This window comes from Macadamia integrifolia, chromosome 10 (assembly GCF_013358625.1).
Source record: "Macadamia integrifolia cultivar HAES 741 chromosome 10, SCU_Mint_v3, whole genome shotgun sequence".
NCBI lineage: Eukaryota > Viridiplantae > Streptophyta > Magnoliopsida > Proteales > Proteaceae > Macadamia > Macadamia integrifolia.
The window spans coordinates 26,779,844-26,797,097 of NC_056566.1; the positions used below are offsets into that span (position 1 = coordinate 26,779,844).

The window sequence follows — 17,254 nt, forward strand, 5'->3', positions numbered from 1 at the left end:
GGGTTTCCTTCCCATACAAAAGATTCATTACCAGGTGATTATATGATTTTAGGAGCGATGACAGCAACAGTAACGCCTTGTCTTCATCCTCGATCTTAACCTCCAGGTTTGCAAGTTTACTTACGATCTGATTGAACATGTTAAGATGCTCTAATAGATCCGTGCCTTCCTCTATTTGTAGATAATACAATTGTTTTTTCACGAACAACTTGTTCGTTAAGGAATTCGTCATGTAGATGCTTTCAAATTTTGCCCATAACTGTAGTGCAGATTTAATACCCATAACATATTGTAGGGCATCTTCAAAAATATTCAATCGAATAGCATTTATTGCCTTTTTCTCCATCTCCTCCCAATCTTCATCAGTAATTTTTACAGGTTTCTTTGACTTTTTCAACAATGTTTTCGTCAAACTCTGTTGTATCAGAAGCTCCTTCATCCTTTGATGCTAGAGAGTGAAATTGTTCTTCCCACAATCCCACTGAACCGCTCGATATCATACTTGACATTCGATCCCTTCCCTGTCATCGTGATAGTAAACCTTAGAAAACGAAAACCTGGAGCTCTAATACCAATTTATAGAAACGCAACCCTAAAACGATGCAGAAGATAATGAAAAAACAAGAACAAATAATGCACATAGATTTCAGGTTCCACCGTCCTGCCTGCCGAGATGCTGCACCAGTACTCCCCTAGATTAAACTCTAACGAAATACAAGACATTGCACACCAACAATAGTCACTAGCATTAGAGAATTGTCTGAAGTAGGTGTTGAGGTTTGAGAACTGCTGTGTACATATGAGTAAGGTTGTCTGGAGTAGGAGTTGAGGTTTCCCTCAGATGGTGCTCAATGAACTTACCAGTAGCAGAGTTTTTGTGCTTCAATATGAAATGTACTATGCTCTTGTCACCACACTTATCAGGACCAAACATGATTGAATAAGGAGATTCACTATCAAATTCATTTGGAGTCCATCTAGGTTTCTGAGGACCAAGAAACTTTATGTAGGAACCTCCACACTCCAACCCTCTCTGATGTGTTTCGAATTGAAGCACTACAACTGATGCTTCTTTTATCTTTACAGGCTTGGCTAACTGTCTTGCTATGGCATATATCTTTGCCTTCTAGCTGGTGACAAGGCCGTAATCGTCATGCCCTTCACTCTTCTCATGCTTCCATTCCCTTGAAAGGCCATCCAATGGTGAGAAAAGAAAATCAGATAGAAGAAACTGAAGCAGATGATTGAATTGGATACATATACCATCATAGTGTCTCTTCTTAGACACAAGCCATCGTCCCTCGAAAGGTTCATCAAATGACTCATAGAATAACTAGACCAAAGAAGCAAAGTTTCAAATTTAGAGAATTTGTACTGTCACAAGTAGATGTTACTGACCAAAACTAAGATCAACAAACAAACCAAATTGAGTTCTGGACTTTACCACTTTTGGTTTGGAGGCTGAAAATCTGAAGACAATGAAGAATATCAAGAGCAATAGGTTAGAGACCCACAATGGCCTCTTGTGCCAATAGGCCATGAGAACAACATTGCAAATTCTAAAGAGCAAACTCCAAACAATTTTTGAAGTTTTAAAAGCCTGGCTATCAAGATTTGAAGCATCAACAGCAATTGGATCATAAGAATGTACCAAGAGCAATGTCGAGAGACCCGAAATTGGATTTGATTGAATCGGCCATTATTATCGATTCTCTGGCCGACTCTAGTTTTTTTTTTTTTTTTTTGGGTGGGGGATCGGATCGATAGGTTGCAGATATGCAAAGCCGATTCTTGGGCGGTTGGAACTGATTCGGGCCAGATCGGATTCGGCAGAGACCAATTCGACCCCGATTCCCGAGTTTAAAATCATTGCGCCTAATCGCCTGGGTGAACCGTGAACCCCTTGGTTTTAAAGTTTCGCGCGGTTGCCAAAAGCCTCAGATGATTCGGGTTTCCCCCTCCTCCTTAGCTTCCTCTCTCGATCTCGAATTGCGACTTTGGCTTCTGCTGCTCATCTCATTCCCCTTTTAACAGTTTCATTCAATTAATCAAATTGGAGTGGGCATCTACGACATGTTGTTTGATCTGTTTTACGTAGAGTAGAATCGCTTCAATCCGGTGAATGCGTCTTTCTATTTTAACCTATTCAAATTTTTGCGATTTTTCTATCACAAGTTAAAGGTTCTTTTCATCCCCTGAGGCTTTGAAGAATTATTTCGCAGAGATTACCTTGAAATTCTTGGTTTGGATTGACAAGTTTCTGTAAGTTTTTCGTTTCTATACATTAGAAGATTCCCTTTAAATCTTTTCTGATGCTTTCTTATAATGTGTATCTTTATAATTCTATTGCTTACTCAATTTATTTCCATTATATTGCATTGAAAATATTTAAAAACATTTAAAAAATCATGGAAAAGTAGGTTGAGCACGCAAATCAGTAATCTTTGTAAATCCTAGTAGAGCACATCAACTGCTAGACGATTTATGAAGTCTAAATTAGGGATAGTAACGTACTGCGCTAAAAGTATTATATTGCATTGAAAATATTTTGTTCTTTCCCAACAAAAAATTACCTCTAATATATCTTTTTCATTCTTGAATGACCTTCAGAACTCTGCACAAACTTTTTGCTCCCAATTTTATTCAATGGATGGGAATGATGTCTCTGCTGACCATGTCATTGCGGAGCTGATTGAAATGGGATTTGAATATTCTTTAATAATGGAAGCCATAGGAGCTGTGGGTCCATCACTCAATAATGCCATTGAGTTTATCTTAAATGGTTCTAATGGAAATAGTGGGAACCAATCAAAGGTTTCTGAAAATTCTACCAGTAATGGACACACTTCAGGTAAAAGTGTTATGTCTACCTCACATGCTAGGTGTCGGACAAGACAACCTAGTATCATGGAACATCTTCAATCATCAGGTAGACACAAAAGGAGGAAGACTCATGGTGCATCCAGTCTGTCGATTTCTGTCTCTGAGATGTTCAAGCATGTGGAGGAGCAGAAAGCGCCTCTTCCTTACACAGATCATGATCTGGGTCCTGCATCAAAATTGCCCATGACACCAGTTTATAGGCCAGAAGACCACGTGTGTGGATCAGATTGGGAGCAGAGAGTTAATAATGCCTTAATTAAGCATTTTGGTTTTTCATGCTTGAAGATTTTCCAAAAGGAAGCCCTGGAGGCTTGGTTAGCCCACCAAGATTGTCTTGTTCTTGCTGCAACAGGATCAGGTATTCTTGTTTTGCTTGCATGCATCCAGTTCTCAACGCATGGTTTTTGTATTAAGTACACTGGCAGGCTGTAGCTGATTTGGTAAATAAATTTTCTTCAGGAAAATCTCTTTGTTTTCAGATTCCAGCAATCTTGTCCGGGAAGGTCGTGGTTGTGATTTCACCCTTGATAAGCTTGATGCATGATCAATGCTTAAAGCTAGCAAAACATGGGGTCTCTGCTTGCTTCCTTGGTTCCGGACAAAGTGATGGTAGTGTGGAACAGAAAGCAATGAATGGCATGTATGGGATAATTTATGTTTGCCCAGAGACAGTATTAAGGTGAGATTTAACGCATCATATTTTCTTTTCTCTCTTCTCTTGTTTTGGGGTTGGGTCTATCCAAGTCCTCTGAAAAAAATAAGTGCTATTTATCTTGTTTTGAGCAGACTTATAGGACCACTTCAGAGACTGGCAGAAAACCATGGAATTGCATTATTTGCCATTGATGAAGTACATTGTGTCTCTAAGTGGGGCCATGATTTTCGACCTGACTACAGGTATACCTCCATGCCTCTGACCACCTTATTCCAGTACTAATAATGCCACTAAATAGCGGGTGCAGCATGACTGCATTATTTCTAGCCATATTGTAATCTATACAATATTGATAGACACAAACTACCATTAAGTGCATGCAAGTACACCCAAGGATTAAAGTATCGGTATCGGTCGCCGTATCGGTCGGTCAAAATTAAGATACGTGTCGGAGGGTATCGTATCGTATCGGAGATACGCTACGATACGCTAAAGATACGCACATAAATGGATAGGGAACACATTTTTATACACATTTGCATAAAAAAAAGTTAAAAAAAGCTATATATAACATGTAGAATGCATAAATACTTAAGTAGAGGGTATCGTATTGATAGACAAATATATTGAGTTGAAAATGTTTTTTGATTGATTGGCATTAGCAAATATATTTTTTTGAGAAAAATCAAAATTTTCCATGGAAGTTGTAGAACACTTGTTTTTACATAACGTATAAAAAAACTAAACATTTTTAACCATTGAGCATGAGTAGATCTAAGAAATTTGAAAAAAATTGAAACCCTCATTTTCTCTTAAAAAAGTGTGTTAATTTTTATAAATCCAATGATTCCATGTAATAATGATGCACAAAATGTGATTCTGAGTATTTATGCACAAAATGTGATTCTGAGTATGATGAACCTTAGATTTGTAAAAAAACTTGAAAATCTAAGGTTAAAGTTGAAAAAAGTGAGTAAAGATTCAAGAACTTACTATTCAAATTTTTCAACTTTCAAGTTCAAGGTTCTTCTTGGACTATGTTTTTCTCCTTCTTTGAACCATTCACTTTCACAATGTTTCTTTCAATCTACCATTTGAGTTTCCAAAAAGGTGTGTGAATCAAAGGGGAAGAAAGAAGAGAAATATAGAAAACTGTTGGTGAGAGTTTGAAGTGTTTGTTTCAAACAACAAAAGGCACATTCACACTTAAGTAGCCATATCGTACCGTATCGGTACGATACAGTCGATACATACTGATACGGTACCGATACTCACGGGAATTTTCATATTTTCAAAAGTTCGTATCGCAGAGTATCGTACGTATCGGTACGGCACTATACGATAATACCGATACGTCGATACGCAAAAGAGGGCTCAAAATTCCATGTAGCGTATCGGTATGTATCGTGCCGATGCCTACCGATACGGCACAATACGCACCGATACTTAAAACCATGGGTACACCATACATGGGACCCATTGAAGTAGGTCCAGCATTGAAAAAACTATTTCCCTAGGATCTGAGCACTGTTATCTTGGTATTTCCCTTCTGACTTGAAACATGAATGCAAGAGAATGTCCATACTGTATGGTGATTCCAACCTCTAAAATGTAGAGAAACTGTTTTTTGATTGATTGGCATTAGCTTCTTTATCTTTTCTCCAACTGTCTTACGTTTTAAGTTGGCAGTTTGTTCCCCCTGACAAGTACTTTCTTTCCTCTCCCCATATCCCACTTGTTTTAGGCGATTATCTGTATTAAGAGAAAACTTTACAGCCAGCAAACTGAAATTCTTGAAGTTTGATATCCCACTGATGGCATTGACTGCTACTGCTACAATCCGGGTTCGAGAAGACATTGTCAAGTCACTCTGCATGTCAGAGGAAGCAAAGATTGTGCTTACTTCATTCTTTAGACCGAATCTTCGGTTTTCAGTGAGTTTTAGATCTTGTGTCTAAGTTCTATTTCTGGGACCTACTAGAAATTACAATTTTTTGCTATACGCGTTTAGCTACATGTTATGCTATACCTCGAGGGCAATGCTTAGTAATTTCTCATGTTTAGTTTCTTATAACATCTTTTCTACCTTCACTATATTTTCTCCCATGTCCATGGATGATGGATCCTATATTACACTTTCCTTTCTATGAACTATAACTTTGATACCAATGCTGTATCAATCTTCTCATTCCCTTTTCTACTATTTGCAGGTGAACCATAGTAGAACATCGTCCGAGTCCTCTTATGAGAAAGACTTCCGTGAATTGATAGACACTTACACCAGGAAGAGAATAATTGTTGAAAAGGAAAATAATGCTGCCTCATGTGGTTCAGAGAATAATTCTGATAATTCCAGTGGTTCTGATGCTGATGAAATGGGTTTGAATGATTCCGAGGATCTTAATGATGATTATTTAGATGGAAATGGTGATGGAGTAAGTTCAGTGAATGCAAATGTTTCAGCTGCCTCAATGGATGACCAACTGTCAGTTGAATATCTTGAAGATGGCCTAGACACATTTCAGAGCGTGAATGATTTAGATGGTACCATTCTTGTTTTGTTTCCAGGATTTCTTGTCTACTAGTAACTCTTACAGATAAGGCCCAAGTCAATTTTCACATTTCATTTGGAGTAGTGCTGATTTCCTACTGTGGTAGCCAGAATTTTTCCTTGTGAGGCCAAAACCATTGGATTAGAACTTATCACTGTGGGGGTGGAGTATGCAGTGGAATTTTATGACTAGGACTGACTTTTTGCACTGAGTTAAAAATTTCCAAACCAGTGGCTTTTGTGTAGGAGTCCTGAAGGTAGAGCTTCATTGTATCCTATCAATCTCCAAATCTGAAGGTTTAAATCCTACTGTTTTGTCAAATGTGGGAACTTCACTATTTTCATTAGGAAACTTTTCCAGCTCTCCCCTTTTTGTCAAGAGCCTTTCAAAGAAAAAGAAAAAAAACCTGGAGTTCTCTAGTTTGTAAATTTTTTATAGCTATTCAAGGAATGAATTTAGTGATCCCATTTCTGCAGTTGCCTGTGGTGAATTCTCTGGGAAATCTCCTGGCAAGGACAGGGATGTGTTTGGATCATTTGAGACACTTGAACCACCAACCATACCAGAAGAATGCCTGCAACTTCAGAAGGCACCTTTAGAACAAGGATCAACTATTATTTATGTGCCAACTAGAAAAGAGACACTACAATTGGCAAAATTTCTTTGTAGTTTTGGTGTAAAAGCTGCTGCCTATAATGCCAAGGTAAGTTTTTATCTTAACCATGTCCTTCTATTCTACTACTGACTTTATATTTTAGTTTCTTACTGTTTAGAATTCACTGTTTCTCTCATTTCCCACTGTGTCAGCCTCTTATTACGAGAAGTCCTAAACCAAGCCAACACATTTTTAGGTTGTAAAACAGTTTCTGGAAAGGATATGATTAAATAGTTTGTCATAGGGTCAATATTTCAACAATAGGCCAATGATTTGTCACAGGACCCTTTACAACGTAGAAACACCAAAAATATAGAAGTTGGGCAAGGCTTATGCAAGCAAGTGGAAAATGATTCCCAAGCATCCACATTCTTATCTGATTCTGCAAGATACCGGATCATATATCAAGCAATTTTCTTATATATAATTATCTGTGCAACATGCCCCCACAAGATATTTTCTTTGTTTCTAGCAAGCTCCATTTTTAAGTTGTAAAATGAGAAGAAAAATATGATTTTCTCTTTATTGACACATACACTTTTTCCTTTCAGTTGCCAAGAGCACATTTAAGGCGGGTCCATGAGGAGTTCCATCAAAATGTTTTACAGGTATGGAATTGGATACTTGAAATGGATTTTTCTTTTGCTTGGTCTTCCATTGTCAATGAGCTCTGAAAATTAGCTTGATGATTCTACTTCATTTATATTGAAATTTGAAGTGCTTCTTTGAAGTAGCCAATCATATTGGTATAAAACCCATTGATTACCTTTTCTCCATGACTACCTTTAATTTTGAACATCTATATAAATTACATAATCAGTTGTAATGAGTTTTATTTGATATGAAGTTAGAACTCCTATCGAAACGTAACTTTCTTGAAACTTTTGTCAGAAAATAAAATGGAGAAAACATTTGATCTATTTAATATTTTCAACATATACCTTTCCATATTCATTAAAAGTATATGAAAACCTTTCTTTCGCTCATTTAAGACTTGATGAAATTTTTAGAAGGAAAAAGAACATAATTTGCATCTTGGGATGTCTGATGGTAGTGTTTTCCATCAGTTTAATGGCTTTGGGCAGAGTTAATGGGGAATTTGGGCTAGAGTTAAGTGACCGGACAAGGGATAATGGGATTTCTAAGGTAATTGTGAAATATTAAAGAAAAATGATGATGGTTATTCTTTGATTTAGGAGCTTGTAGGGCATATGGCGATAAGGATCAGGGGCATAGGATTTTCAAGTTTTTTAGGGTAATGAGGGATTGAGGACTTGCTCTGTAATATTATGATTTTGTAAAAGTTGAAGCTTGGGGTTAGCTATTATATATTACTCTCCCAAATAGACATAGACGGTCTTCACCTGCAAGAGTACCCTATGCTTGGTCAAGGACCCTTTCATACATTATGTTAGATATCAAGCCAAATCTTTTTTGGCTTCAAGGGGGACTCTCTTATGTGAATAATGGAAATATTACCTTGTAAATTTCTGGCAATCCTATTTTTCTTTCTAGTCTCAGCCAGGAGGATCCATATATACCAATTATCCGATTATTCCCTTTCTCTTCAAGTGTATGACTAAATTCTTCGGTGGTTAAGGAGTTAAATGCTAGAAAATTCATTTCTAATAAATATTGGCTATTAATAAGTTTGATACCATAGCTCCAATTATTCCTCTTAGCGGATCATTGGCTAAAGTGAATAGCGAGTTATTCCTATTATTATAGGTATAGGTACAACCAATCGATTCTAAATATCAAACAAAATAGAAAAAAAACTTTTTATCAAATTGGATTCCAATAATGCTATCGATCCTTGTCAAAAACAAACAATTTCAGTGGAAGGTCGACATTTTTTTTTTATTTTTTAGAATGAGTTTGGTTTTATATTATTTCGTACTGTGACTGTATAGTCGAGAACTGAATTTAAGTTTGGAATTTAGTTACTAAAATAATATCTCATTAGTTGAAAGAAAGAAAACTTGTGCTTTTAGAATGCTTTGGATTTTATTCAACAAATATAACATCCAACTGGATCACCCTTGCAACTTCATAATTACAATGTTGTTAACTGTTAAAATTGGCTGACTTGGACATTCGAAAACTTATGAACACTACAACCCTTGTTAGTTAACAATAATTCTAGCAAGATATGTAAACTGAATAAATTAAGATCTGATATCAAGTAAAACTTCTAAAATCTTAACTATTTGTAATTTTTCTAATTCTAGATTACTTAACACGGTCCAATGGAGCCCATGAGGCACCCAACCATACAAGGTTTGAGGTTTTGGTTTTGTTTCGCTAGAAATGCAATTTCGGCCAAAACTTGATAGCTTTCTCTAGGAATTTCAGTGTTTGGTTTCGGGGGCCAAATGGCCAAACTAGGTCATGAAACTTGTAGGATACCCTACTTTGGGTCCTGTGAACACAGTGGAATCCTTAGATTGTAAAGAAACACACCCAAAATGACAGTTTGGCTTTGGACCCTAGGAAACCCTACGTTGTACGTTGTTGTATACACAAAATTTAGTACTAGAACACACATAATTCTATTAAAACAGTTAAAATATGATTTACAAATTAATGAACATAAAATTAGAATCCATTTTATAGTTATCAAATGTAATAAATGGTTCATTACAAAGATATGGGAGTGATTTGGCCAAAATTTACAAAATTGAGGTTTCCTAGGAAGTTTCCTTCTTTGGAGTTGAAACTAGCTAAATGATACCAAAACTTGAAACATTGTCAAAATTTCTTATAAACTGCAAAATTTTGATCGAATCCATGCATTTTATACGTGGGATTTGACCAAAATGATTCCAAAATCTGAAACATGGCCGATGACATGACCCAAAAGGAGCTCTTACATCTTAAAATGAGCTCTACTTGAATGCCTATAAGCATGTAATTAGCTGTGAGAAGATGATCTGTGGCACCATTCTCGTTGGTGGGGGGTCTTCTCCAACATGACAATCTTGGGCTATGTAATCCTAGTACTTTCACATTTTTCTTCCATAGCAGACATGACCATGAGAGCAGTGTTATTAACTAATTCAGTCAACCATTCTGGCAGAAATTGAAGTAGCCTGGTTTTACCAATTGTTGTTATCTTAAGTTGGTGAGATTTTGGAATTGGAGGTTGGGCCCCATATTCATACTTTTTAAAACTAATAACAATTTCCTGAAGTGATCCATAGAGAGTCTGTCTGTCTGTCTCGTGGGTTGGAATTATTATTCTAAAATTTAGAACTAAAGGACCATTCTGTTTTGTTGAACCTTCAGGTGGTTGTTGCAACAATTGCTTTTGGAATGGGTATCGACAAGTCAAATGTCCGAAGAATAATCCATTATGGTTGGCCGCAGGTTTATCTCTTGGATTTGATGTCTCTGTATTTTTTCTTTTACAAACTTCAACCAATCCATCTTGCTATTGTTTTTCTTATTACACGGCAAAGTATGCTTCCTACTCTTTTCTTTTATTTTTGATACTTTTTATGGCTGTTTACTCCTGCATCATCATTATTTATTAATTTTTGGGTGGGGGCAGGGTAGAGGGGTTTTGCTTTCATTCTGCCACACAAAATCTATGGAATGTTGTGTCTGTTCCAGTTGCCATTGTAAGATCTTGCATCACCTTCTGATTCTATTACTTCAACAGAGTTTGGAAGCCTATTACCAAGAAGCAGGTCGAGCTGGCAGGGATGGTAAATTAGCAGACTGTGGTGAGTTCTTATTTTTTGGACTATTCCTTTCCTAATATGGAGGAGTCAAATACCTTTTCTTAAAATATATTGAGAAATTATGTTTTCAGCTATTAAAACATTCCTCAATAACTAACCCCAAGGAACCGCTCAGTTGGCAAAGACCAACACCTCAAAATTAGAGGTCATGAGTTCAACTCTCCTTCCGGCATTCTCCACCCCCCCACCCCCCCCAACAAAAAAAAAATCCTCAATTAGGATTATATATAGTTTTTATGTCTCAAAATTCTGTTATCTGCATAGCCTACCCCAACCCTCACCTTTTCTGCATTTTAAATTTTTTGTATTTTCATGAGCAGTTCTATATGCAAACCTATCAAGAATTCCATCACTTTTACCAAGTCAACGGACTGATGAACAGACAAAACTGGCATATAAAATGTTATCCGATTGCTTCAGGTGCACATTGATTTTATCTTTTTCAGTTTATTTATCTATTTTGCAAGCAATTTTGCATTATAATACATTTTATCTCACGGTTACTTTCATCATTTGTAGATATGGAATGAATACTGCATGTTGTCGAGCGAAGACACTTGTGAAATACTTCGGAGAGGATTTTACCAACGGAAAGTGTTTTTTGTACGTTATACTTCTCTCATTTCAGTTCCTTGTTCTAGAATTTGATGTGAGTTTGTTTGTTCAATGTTATGCTTCCTTAATGGAGGAAGGTTGTAATTCTTAACCACCAACCCGAGAACTATTAACGGCTAAACTATCTTCCTATATTTTATGATCTCCCAATGTACAGATGTGATATCTGTGTTGGTGGACCTCCCCAAATGGAGAATTTAAAGGTGGAGGCAGTTACTTTTATGCAAATTCTTGCCACTCAGTATGTAAGTGCTTTTAGTGTTTTCTATCCCAGATTACCTTTGAACTGTATTAATCATACTATTAATGTTAGGAGCCACTAATCTTTTTCTTTATTTTCTTTTGGTTTGATCTAAATTAGTATGCTGTTTTTTTTCACTCAGACGTCTTTTTAATTTTCATTATTTGTATAAAAACAGCATAGACAGTGGGCTTGGCTGGTAGCTTACATAATACAGTCACCAAACAGATTGGTAATCTCAGCATTCAGTACCCAAAGAAACTGAAAGGAGGGATCTGTGATTTATTTCTCAGTTATACTTGCTGTCCATATCTTAGTCTATTGTTTGCCTAATGTTTGGAGCGTATCACTAGTCCTTACTCCTTGCTGGGGTTGAATTACATCCCTGATCTTTCCTTACATCAGCTTTGCCATGATTTTCAAGATCCCTCTCATAGGTCCACCACTCATGTACTGAGCCAACTTCATCTTTCTTGTTTCTGGAAGGTCAAACCAGTCAAAATAGTCATCAAGACTTGCCAACCAATCATAAGATGCTTATGGGTCATGTTTGCCACTGTACTTCAACAGTTCGAGCATGATCTTCTGAGAATCATCAAAGCGTCGATGGGGTATACCATATTCAGCATTGAAATAAGTCCGCACATGTTCTTCAAAAGTTGGTTGGACTGTAGGAACCCTTTTTGGACCTCTTTCTGTGAACCTCTGATTATGGTGGTTTGTTGTGGACTGTGTTAGATATCTGGCCTCACCTTCAGGCTTCAGGTAGTATGTTACTACGTTGAAAAGATGTAGGAATTCGACTCTCTATTGTTGTCATCTGATCAGAGAACTACTGTAACATCTCCCATACCCTTCACACAAAAAAAAAAAAAAAAAAAAGACCAGAAGAATAATTAGTAGAAGCAAATTAGATGGTCAGATGACCACCAAACTCCAATTGGGTTCAGTAAACAAGGTCTAGATCAATTGATGAAATTCTGAAATAGATCCAAGAGTTGGATGAGAAATTAAGAGCTAATCATAGTAGGGTTAACACATTGGTTTATTAGTAAATTCACAGATCAAACTGAAATTCAGATAATGGGAATATGAAGACCAATAGATTCTGAACATGTACCATAAATCTCAGCAAGAACAGATTAGTAAGACCAGTAAATCAATGCACCATTCAGAAAGCAGAATCTCAACTTAAGAGATAAACGCAGTATAGGAAATTTAGTAATAAAACCAGATCTGCAGGTCAGATCTGATGGAGATTCTGAACCTCTGATCGAGTCTCTCTAGAACAGTAGAGAACAGATCCTCATAATCTGAAGGTATTCTAGTGGCTAGATTCTCTAAACTCAAGTTCATGCAAAAAAAAGTCTTGAATATGAATTCCTGATTAGATTAGGAATTGCGGAAAATTCAGAGCAGTACTTGTTAATGGAGAGGATGATAGAGAAGAGGACAATAAAAGAAAACACCTGGGCTTCACACTGCATGGTCGTTGTATGGATCAAACACCAACCAACCTTGATCGTACACAAAAGATTCCTTGATTACACACAAGGTTTCTTCACCAATGGAGAATAGGAGCAGCAAAAACAAACTTTTTTCATTAATCAAAATTCGTGTACAATACTAGCCTCCCTTGGAAACTTATATAGAAGACTCAAAATAGAATTAGACACCAAAAGGGAAAGGCCTAACAATCCTTAACTGATTAGGTAACATAAACTGCCTAGAAAATTGAATCAAATAGGTCTGGACTTATAGATCCTAATCCAGCTTAAAGAAAACAATTAATAAGAATTAAAATAAATAAATGAAGACACTTGAGTAACTAATCTCGTTTTTCTATCCTCTACCCATATTATAGGTCCATTAAAGTGGCCCATTACAAAGAAAACCCATTGAACTAAAGGTCCAACACATATATAACCCAACCCAACGGTTATGTTATTTAGGTGATTTATCTGCATCACAACCTTTGTATTGTTGTCCCTTCCCCCCCCCCCCTCCTGCTTGGAAAAATTGCTTTATTTATGCAAAAGAGAAATAAGTGGTCCTATAAATGATTAACCAGAAGAATGAATTTCTGTACAAATACATTTGTACATGTAAGTGTTGTACCAACATTGGTAAATAAAATAGAAGGTCTTAATGTCTTTCTGAACTTTCAGAGCAAAAGCAGCCGGTAGGAACATTAGATACTGCATGCCATAGGTAAACAATTTATCATGAACTCACAAATGCACTAGTAGCAAGAAGCTTTTGTCCGAAAAACATTTATACATAGTTACATACTCATGGAAGCGTTTGCAAATACTCAAGAGGACTGCATAGATATTCTTCCATTTATGTACTTATTGCGGATATCACCAATCAAAATTCCTTTTATTTTCCCTTAATTAGAATTTTTTTTTCATGTTCAGAGGCAGATCAATTATGGGACTAGCCCTTACGATGATGCAGTAGATGGTGAAATTCGAGGGAGATTCATGAAGAAGCCAAACTTTAGGATGGTGGTCAGCAAAATAAGAGAACAGGTAGTCTCTGTGTGTGTATGAAAATTCGTCAGTTACTATTGGAAGAAAGAAAATTTAAAGAATTGTGATAAAATGCTAAATGGGACATTTCTTAGTTTTATAATTACACATCAATAAAAAAGATATGTACATATTTGTTTAGACTTGCCTCCAATTTTCTTGTTTTGTTTGTGAATAATTTTCTGTATAATGCTCAATGGGCAGTGTCATAAATTTGCTGCAAGTAATCAGCTCTGGTGGCGAGGACTTGCTCGCATATTAGAAGACAATGGATACATTAAAGAGGGGGATGGCATGGTGAGCACTCAAAAAGATCATTTTTTTTTCTAATGATGCATAATTATTGTTTGCTAGCATTCTCTGTAGTTAATATCTTGAAATCTTTGAGGAAGCAGCATTTAGTGTTGTATAACCCCTCGCTTTCCTTTCCTTAAATGTGATTGGTGTTCATGTTATGATTTAGATACACAAGTTAATGCTTGCAACTATCATCACACAGTTTTATTTTCAATATAGTGTAGGAAATGTGCAAGAACATCCAGAGCTGACAGTAGTGTCATGTTAGGAATTTCTGTTCATGTGCGAATTGGAATATTCATTAAACTTTAGCAGGGGAATGTTGATAGATGAAAAATCATTTGCCAATGAATTGCTCCAATTTTATTTATATTGGGATTATTGGTTAGAGAAAGGTTCTGTCACATGGATGCCCAGCCCTTATCTTATCAGTCTGAGTTAGGAATTATTGTTCACATTTGCTAATTGGAATGCCCTTCATTAAAATTTAGCAAGGGAGTGATGATAGATGGGAAAAAAAAATACCAAATCAGAAAGGGATCCTGGGTATGAAAGCAGTTGCTGTCTATGGTTTGATGATCTTGTTAGTCTTCTTATGATGTGGTCGAACAAATTGTTCTCTGTCCTCTTATATATATATATATATATATAGGTACTTGTAGCTATCATGATTCATGACCTATGCTTTTAATTGCATTCCTTTGTGCAGACAAGGGTTTGTATAAAATTCCCTGAGCCAACAGATTTGGGATTCGAGTTTCTTCAGTCAGGGATGGAGCAACCTTTTTGCATATACCCTGAAGCAGACATGCTACTATCAAAGAAAGAAAAATCTTATTCTACTTTCTCAGAGTGGGGGAAAGGTTGGGCAGATCCAGAGATCCGTCGGAAGCGTCTGCAGAAAAAGACACACAAAAGACGTTCAAGAAAGGGGTGGAAGAAAAATTCAAGCCAACACGTTGATCTGAAAACAGTTCGAGGAAGGTTAGCAGCAAAGCTCACAAATAAGCATTAAAATCAAGGCTAATTTGAGATTTTCTCCAACTGATTGAGAGGATAACAAAGCTGACATGAACATTGAAGGTGCCAGCTAGAACAGCTGGTAAGGACATTCTTGTTGTCAGGTCTTGGGATCAAACCCCCCCCCCCGCCCTTCATCACCTTGGGGGGGGGGGTGGTTTCTTGTAATGCCAGTAACAGTGGAAACACCGAAAGGAGGGGAAAAAATCTAACCATAATGGATAAAAGGAGCATTCATCCAATCATTTGGAAGACTTGCTCACTTTATTTGTCTTGTATTTATTGAGAAAAAGAAGATTTATCATCCCTTTCATTTTTTGGTTGGTGATCAATTCATTATTATTTAAAGTGTCTCAATGACACCTTTGTATTTAAAACTTGACGTCTTCTTTTAATTGTACCTTGTCTTATTCTTAAAAGTTCTTTAAGTTCAAGGCATAAAAATTTCTTCTAAAATTATTTGGAAGTGACGAGATTATGTCCATTATCAAAAACTTATGACCTTGACATGTTAATTGTGTGATGTTGGTCCGTAGCAATTGAACTACCCTTTGTTTTGTGCGATAAAGGTATTAATGTTTTATTTTCGGTTGCACAAATTTCTTTCAAAATTCTTATAAAATGTTGATATTTTGAAAAACTTTATTTTGTCTTGTGGTAGGATCCATTTAAACTAAAACTTGATTGTTAGGAAGAAACACATTAAGTTTTACTTTTTCTATTCACGGCATGATCATATATCACCATATATATCAATACATGGATCCTGCTCCTCTCCAATGACTTGGGGATGCGTGTCCAAACCCTTCTCAACCCTTGGAATGAATCGTTGAAGGAACATTAGTGTTGGAGAGGATATTTTTCAATTGATACAATATTGTCAACATTAATCTAATATTGGATTAAAAGTTCTTTTCTTTTTATTGAAAATCTAGAGTTCATAATTGTTTCACTGACACTGTAATAGTCTAATATTGGTGTTACGGATCCTGATAACTAAAATCTGATGCCGTGCATGGATTTAGTCTATTAATCTATATAACTAACAACCATCACCAAGCGCTTCAACAAGCGCATCTGGTGTAGTGGTATCATAGTACCCTCCCACGGTACTGACCAGGGTTCGATTCCCTGGATGCGCATGTCATATATATTTTTTTTCCACCTATCCACAACTTGGGAGTTACCAAATTCAAGATCAAAATAACAGTCCACATCTACTACACCTAGACACAATGTTCCATTTCCATTTCATTCACAACATACCACGAGGATGGGAAGAATGTCAATTCAAAGAAACGGCCCAAGATTTGTTGAACCACAAAGGTTGGATGAGACATGAGAGAAGCATTCTCTTTAAACCTACATCAGCTAGGGAGGAAGATCCTAAGCTATTGATAAAAAATGTGATCTATTTACTATGGCATTACACATATTAAGGGCCACAGCTTTCTCCTTAGACCATTCTCCCCAAACCGATGTGAGTATGTTTCAAAAGATCAAGTTTTGTAGTCTTTTAGGCTGCAGGAAGAAGGGATCAAGCTAGATGAAGTGAGGTTACTCGGTTGGTCGAAACAGGCAAACTAATCTTTAATTCTAAGATCAATGGAGAATACGGATTTCCACCAGGCCAAGTAGTGTGATCCATCTGTTGGGGCGTGCAGAGTGTCTCGATGAAGATACCAATAAGATGTCTGAATTATTGATACCAGGAGTTTGGGTTGAGATACCATGAATCTACTGAAATGAAATCAATCATGGTTGGGTCTGATATTCCTGAGATTGAGAATTTGGTCTTGGGTTTGAGTTCAATTTTTGGATCGATGAATTCCATTTCCTCTGAACCATTAAACTGATGCTTCTCATGGAGGGAACAGATATACAAAATTCAGCTAACAAGTAACGCAGACATTGTTACCCAGTCCAAGCAAAGAATCTTGGAGTATTTCTCTATTTCCAAGAGCACTACTCACAGCCACGGCGATGCCATGGATTATTCTCACATTATAAGCGCTTTTGTTGGGTTTTCTGCATCAATCTTCCTTTGTATACCAAG

The 17,254-nt window shown here is 36.6% G+C and overlaps 2 protein-coding genes and 1 non-coding gene across 4 annotated transcripts in view; 2 read left to right on the forward strand and 1 right to left on the reverse strand.

The window, feature by feature from the left end:
* Positions 1-439, reverse strand: part of LOC122092340 (ABC transporter C family member 3-like) — a 23,138-nt gene extending 22,699 nt beyond the window's left edge. Inside the window, exon 1 of the mRNA XM_042662655.1 lies at positions 280-439. Within this exon, the coding sequence (XP_042518589.1) occupies positions 280-439 (160 nt within the window). The remainder of the gene's footprint in view (positions 1-279) is intronic.
* A 1,491-nt stretch (positions 440-1,930) lies between these two features.
* On the forward strand, positions 1,931-15,649 carry LOC122090919 (ATP-dependent DNA helicase Q-like SIM). Of its 2 annotated transcripts, none has more exons than XM_042660684.1 (16): positions 1,931-2,262; positions 2,611-3,241; positions 3,343-3,562; positions 3,670-3,780; positions 5,283-5,472; positions 5,749-6,082; positions 6,567-6,793; positions 7,297-7,353; positions 10,034-10,114; positions 10,410-10,473; positions 10,812-10,911; positions 11,011-11,094; positions 11,264-11,351; positions 13,768-13,881; positions 14,086-14,178; positions 14,888-15,649. In XM_042660684.1, exons 2-16 carry the CDS (start codon positions 2,647-2,649, stop codon positions 15,191-15,193), a joined length of 2,664 nt encoding a protein of 887 aa, XP_042516618.1. In that variant the 5' UTR covers positions 1,931-2,262; positions 2,611-2,646; the 3' UTR covers positions 15,194-15,649. The 2 variants fall into 2 exon arrangements, with proteins under 2 accessions (XP_042516618.1, XP_042516619.1); XM_042660685.1 differs by having other exon boundaries at positions 1,931-2,242.
* A 620-nt stretch (positions 15,650-16,269) lies between these two features.
* TRNAG-CCC lies at positions 16,270-16,340 on the forward strand. The gene has a single exon. It is a non-coding gene; the product is annotated as a tRNA-Gly (tRNA).
* The last annotated feature ends 914 nt before the right edge of the window (positions 16,341-17,254 follow it).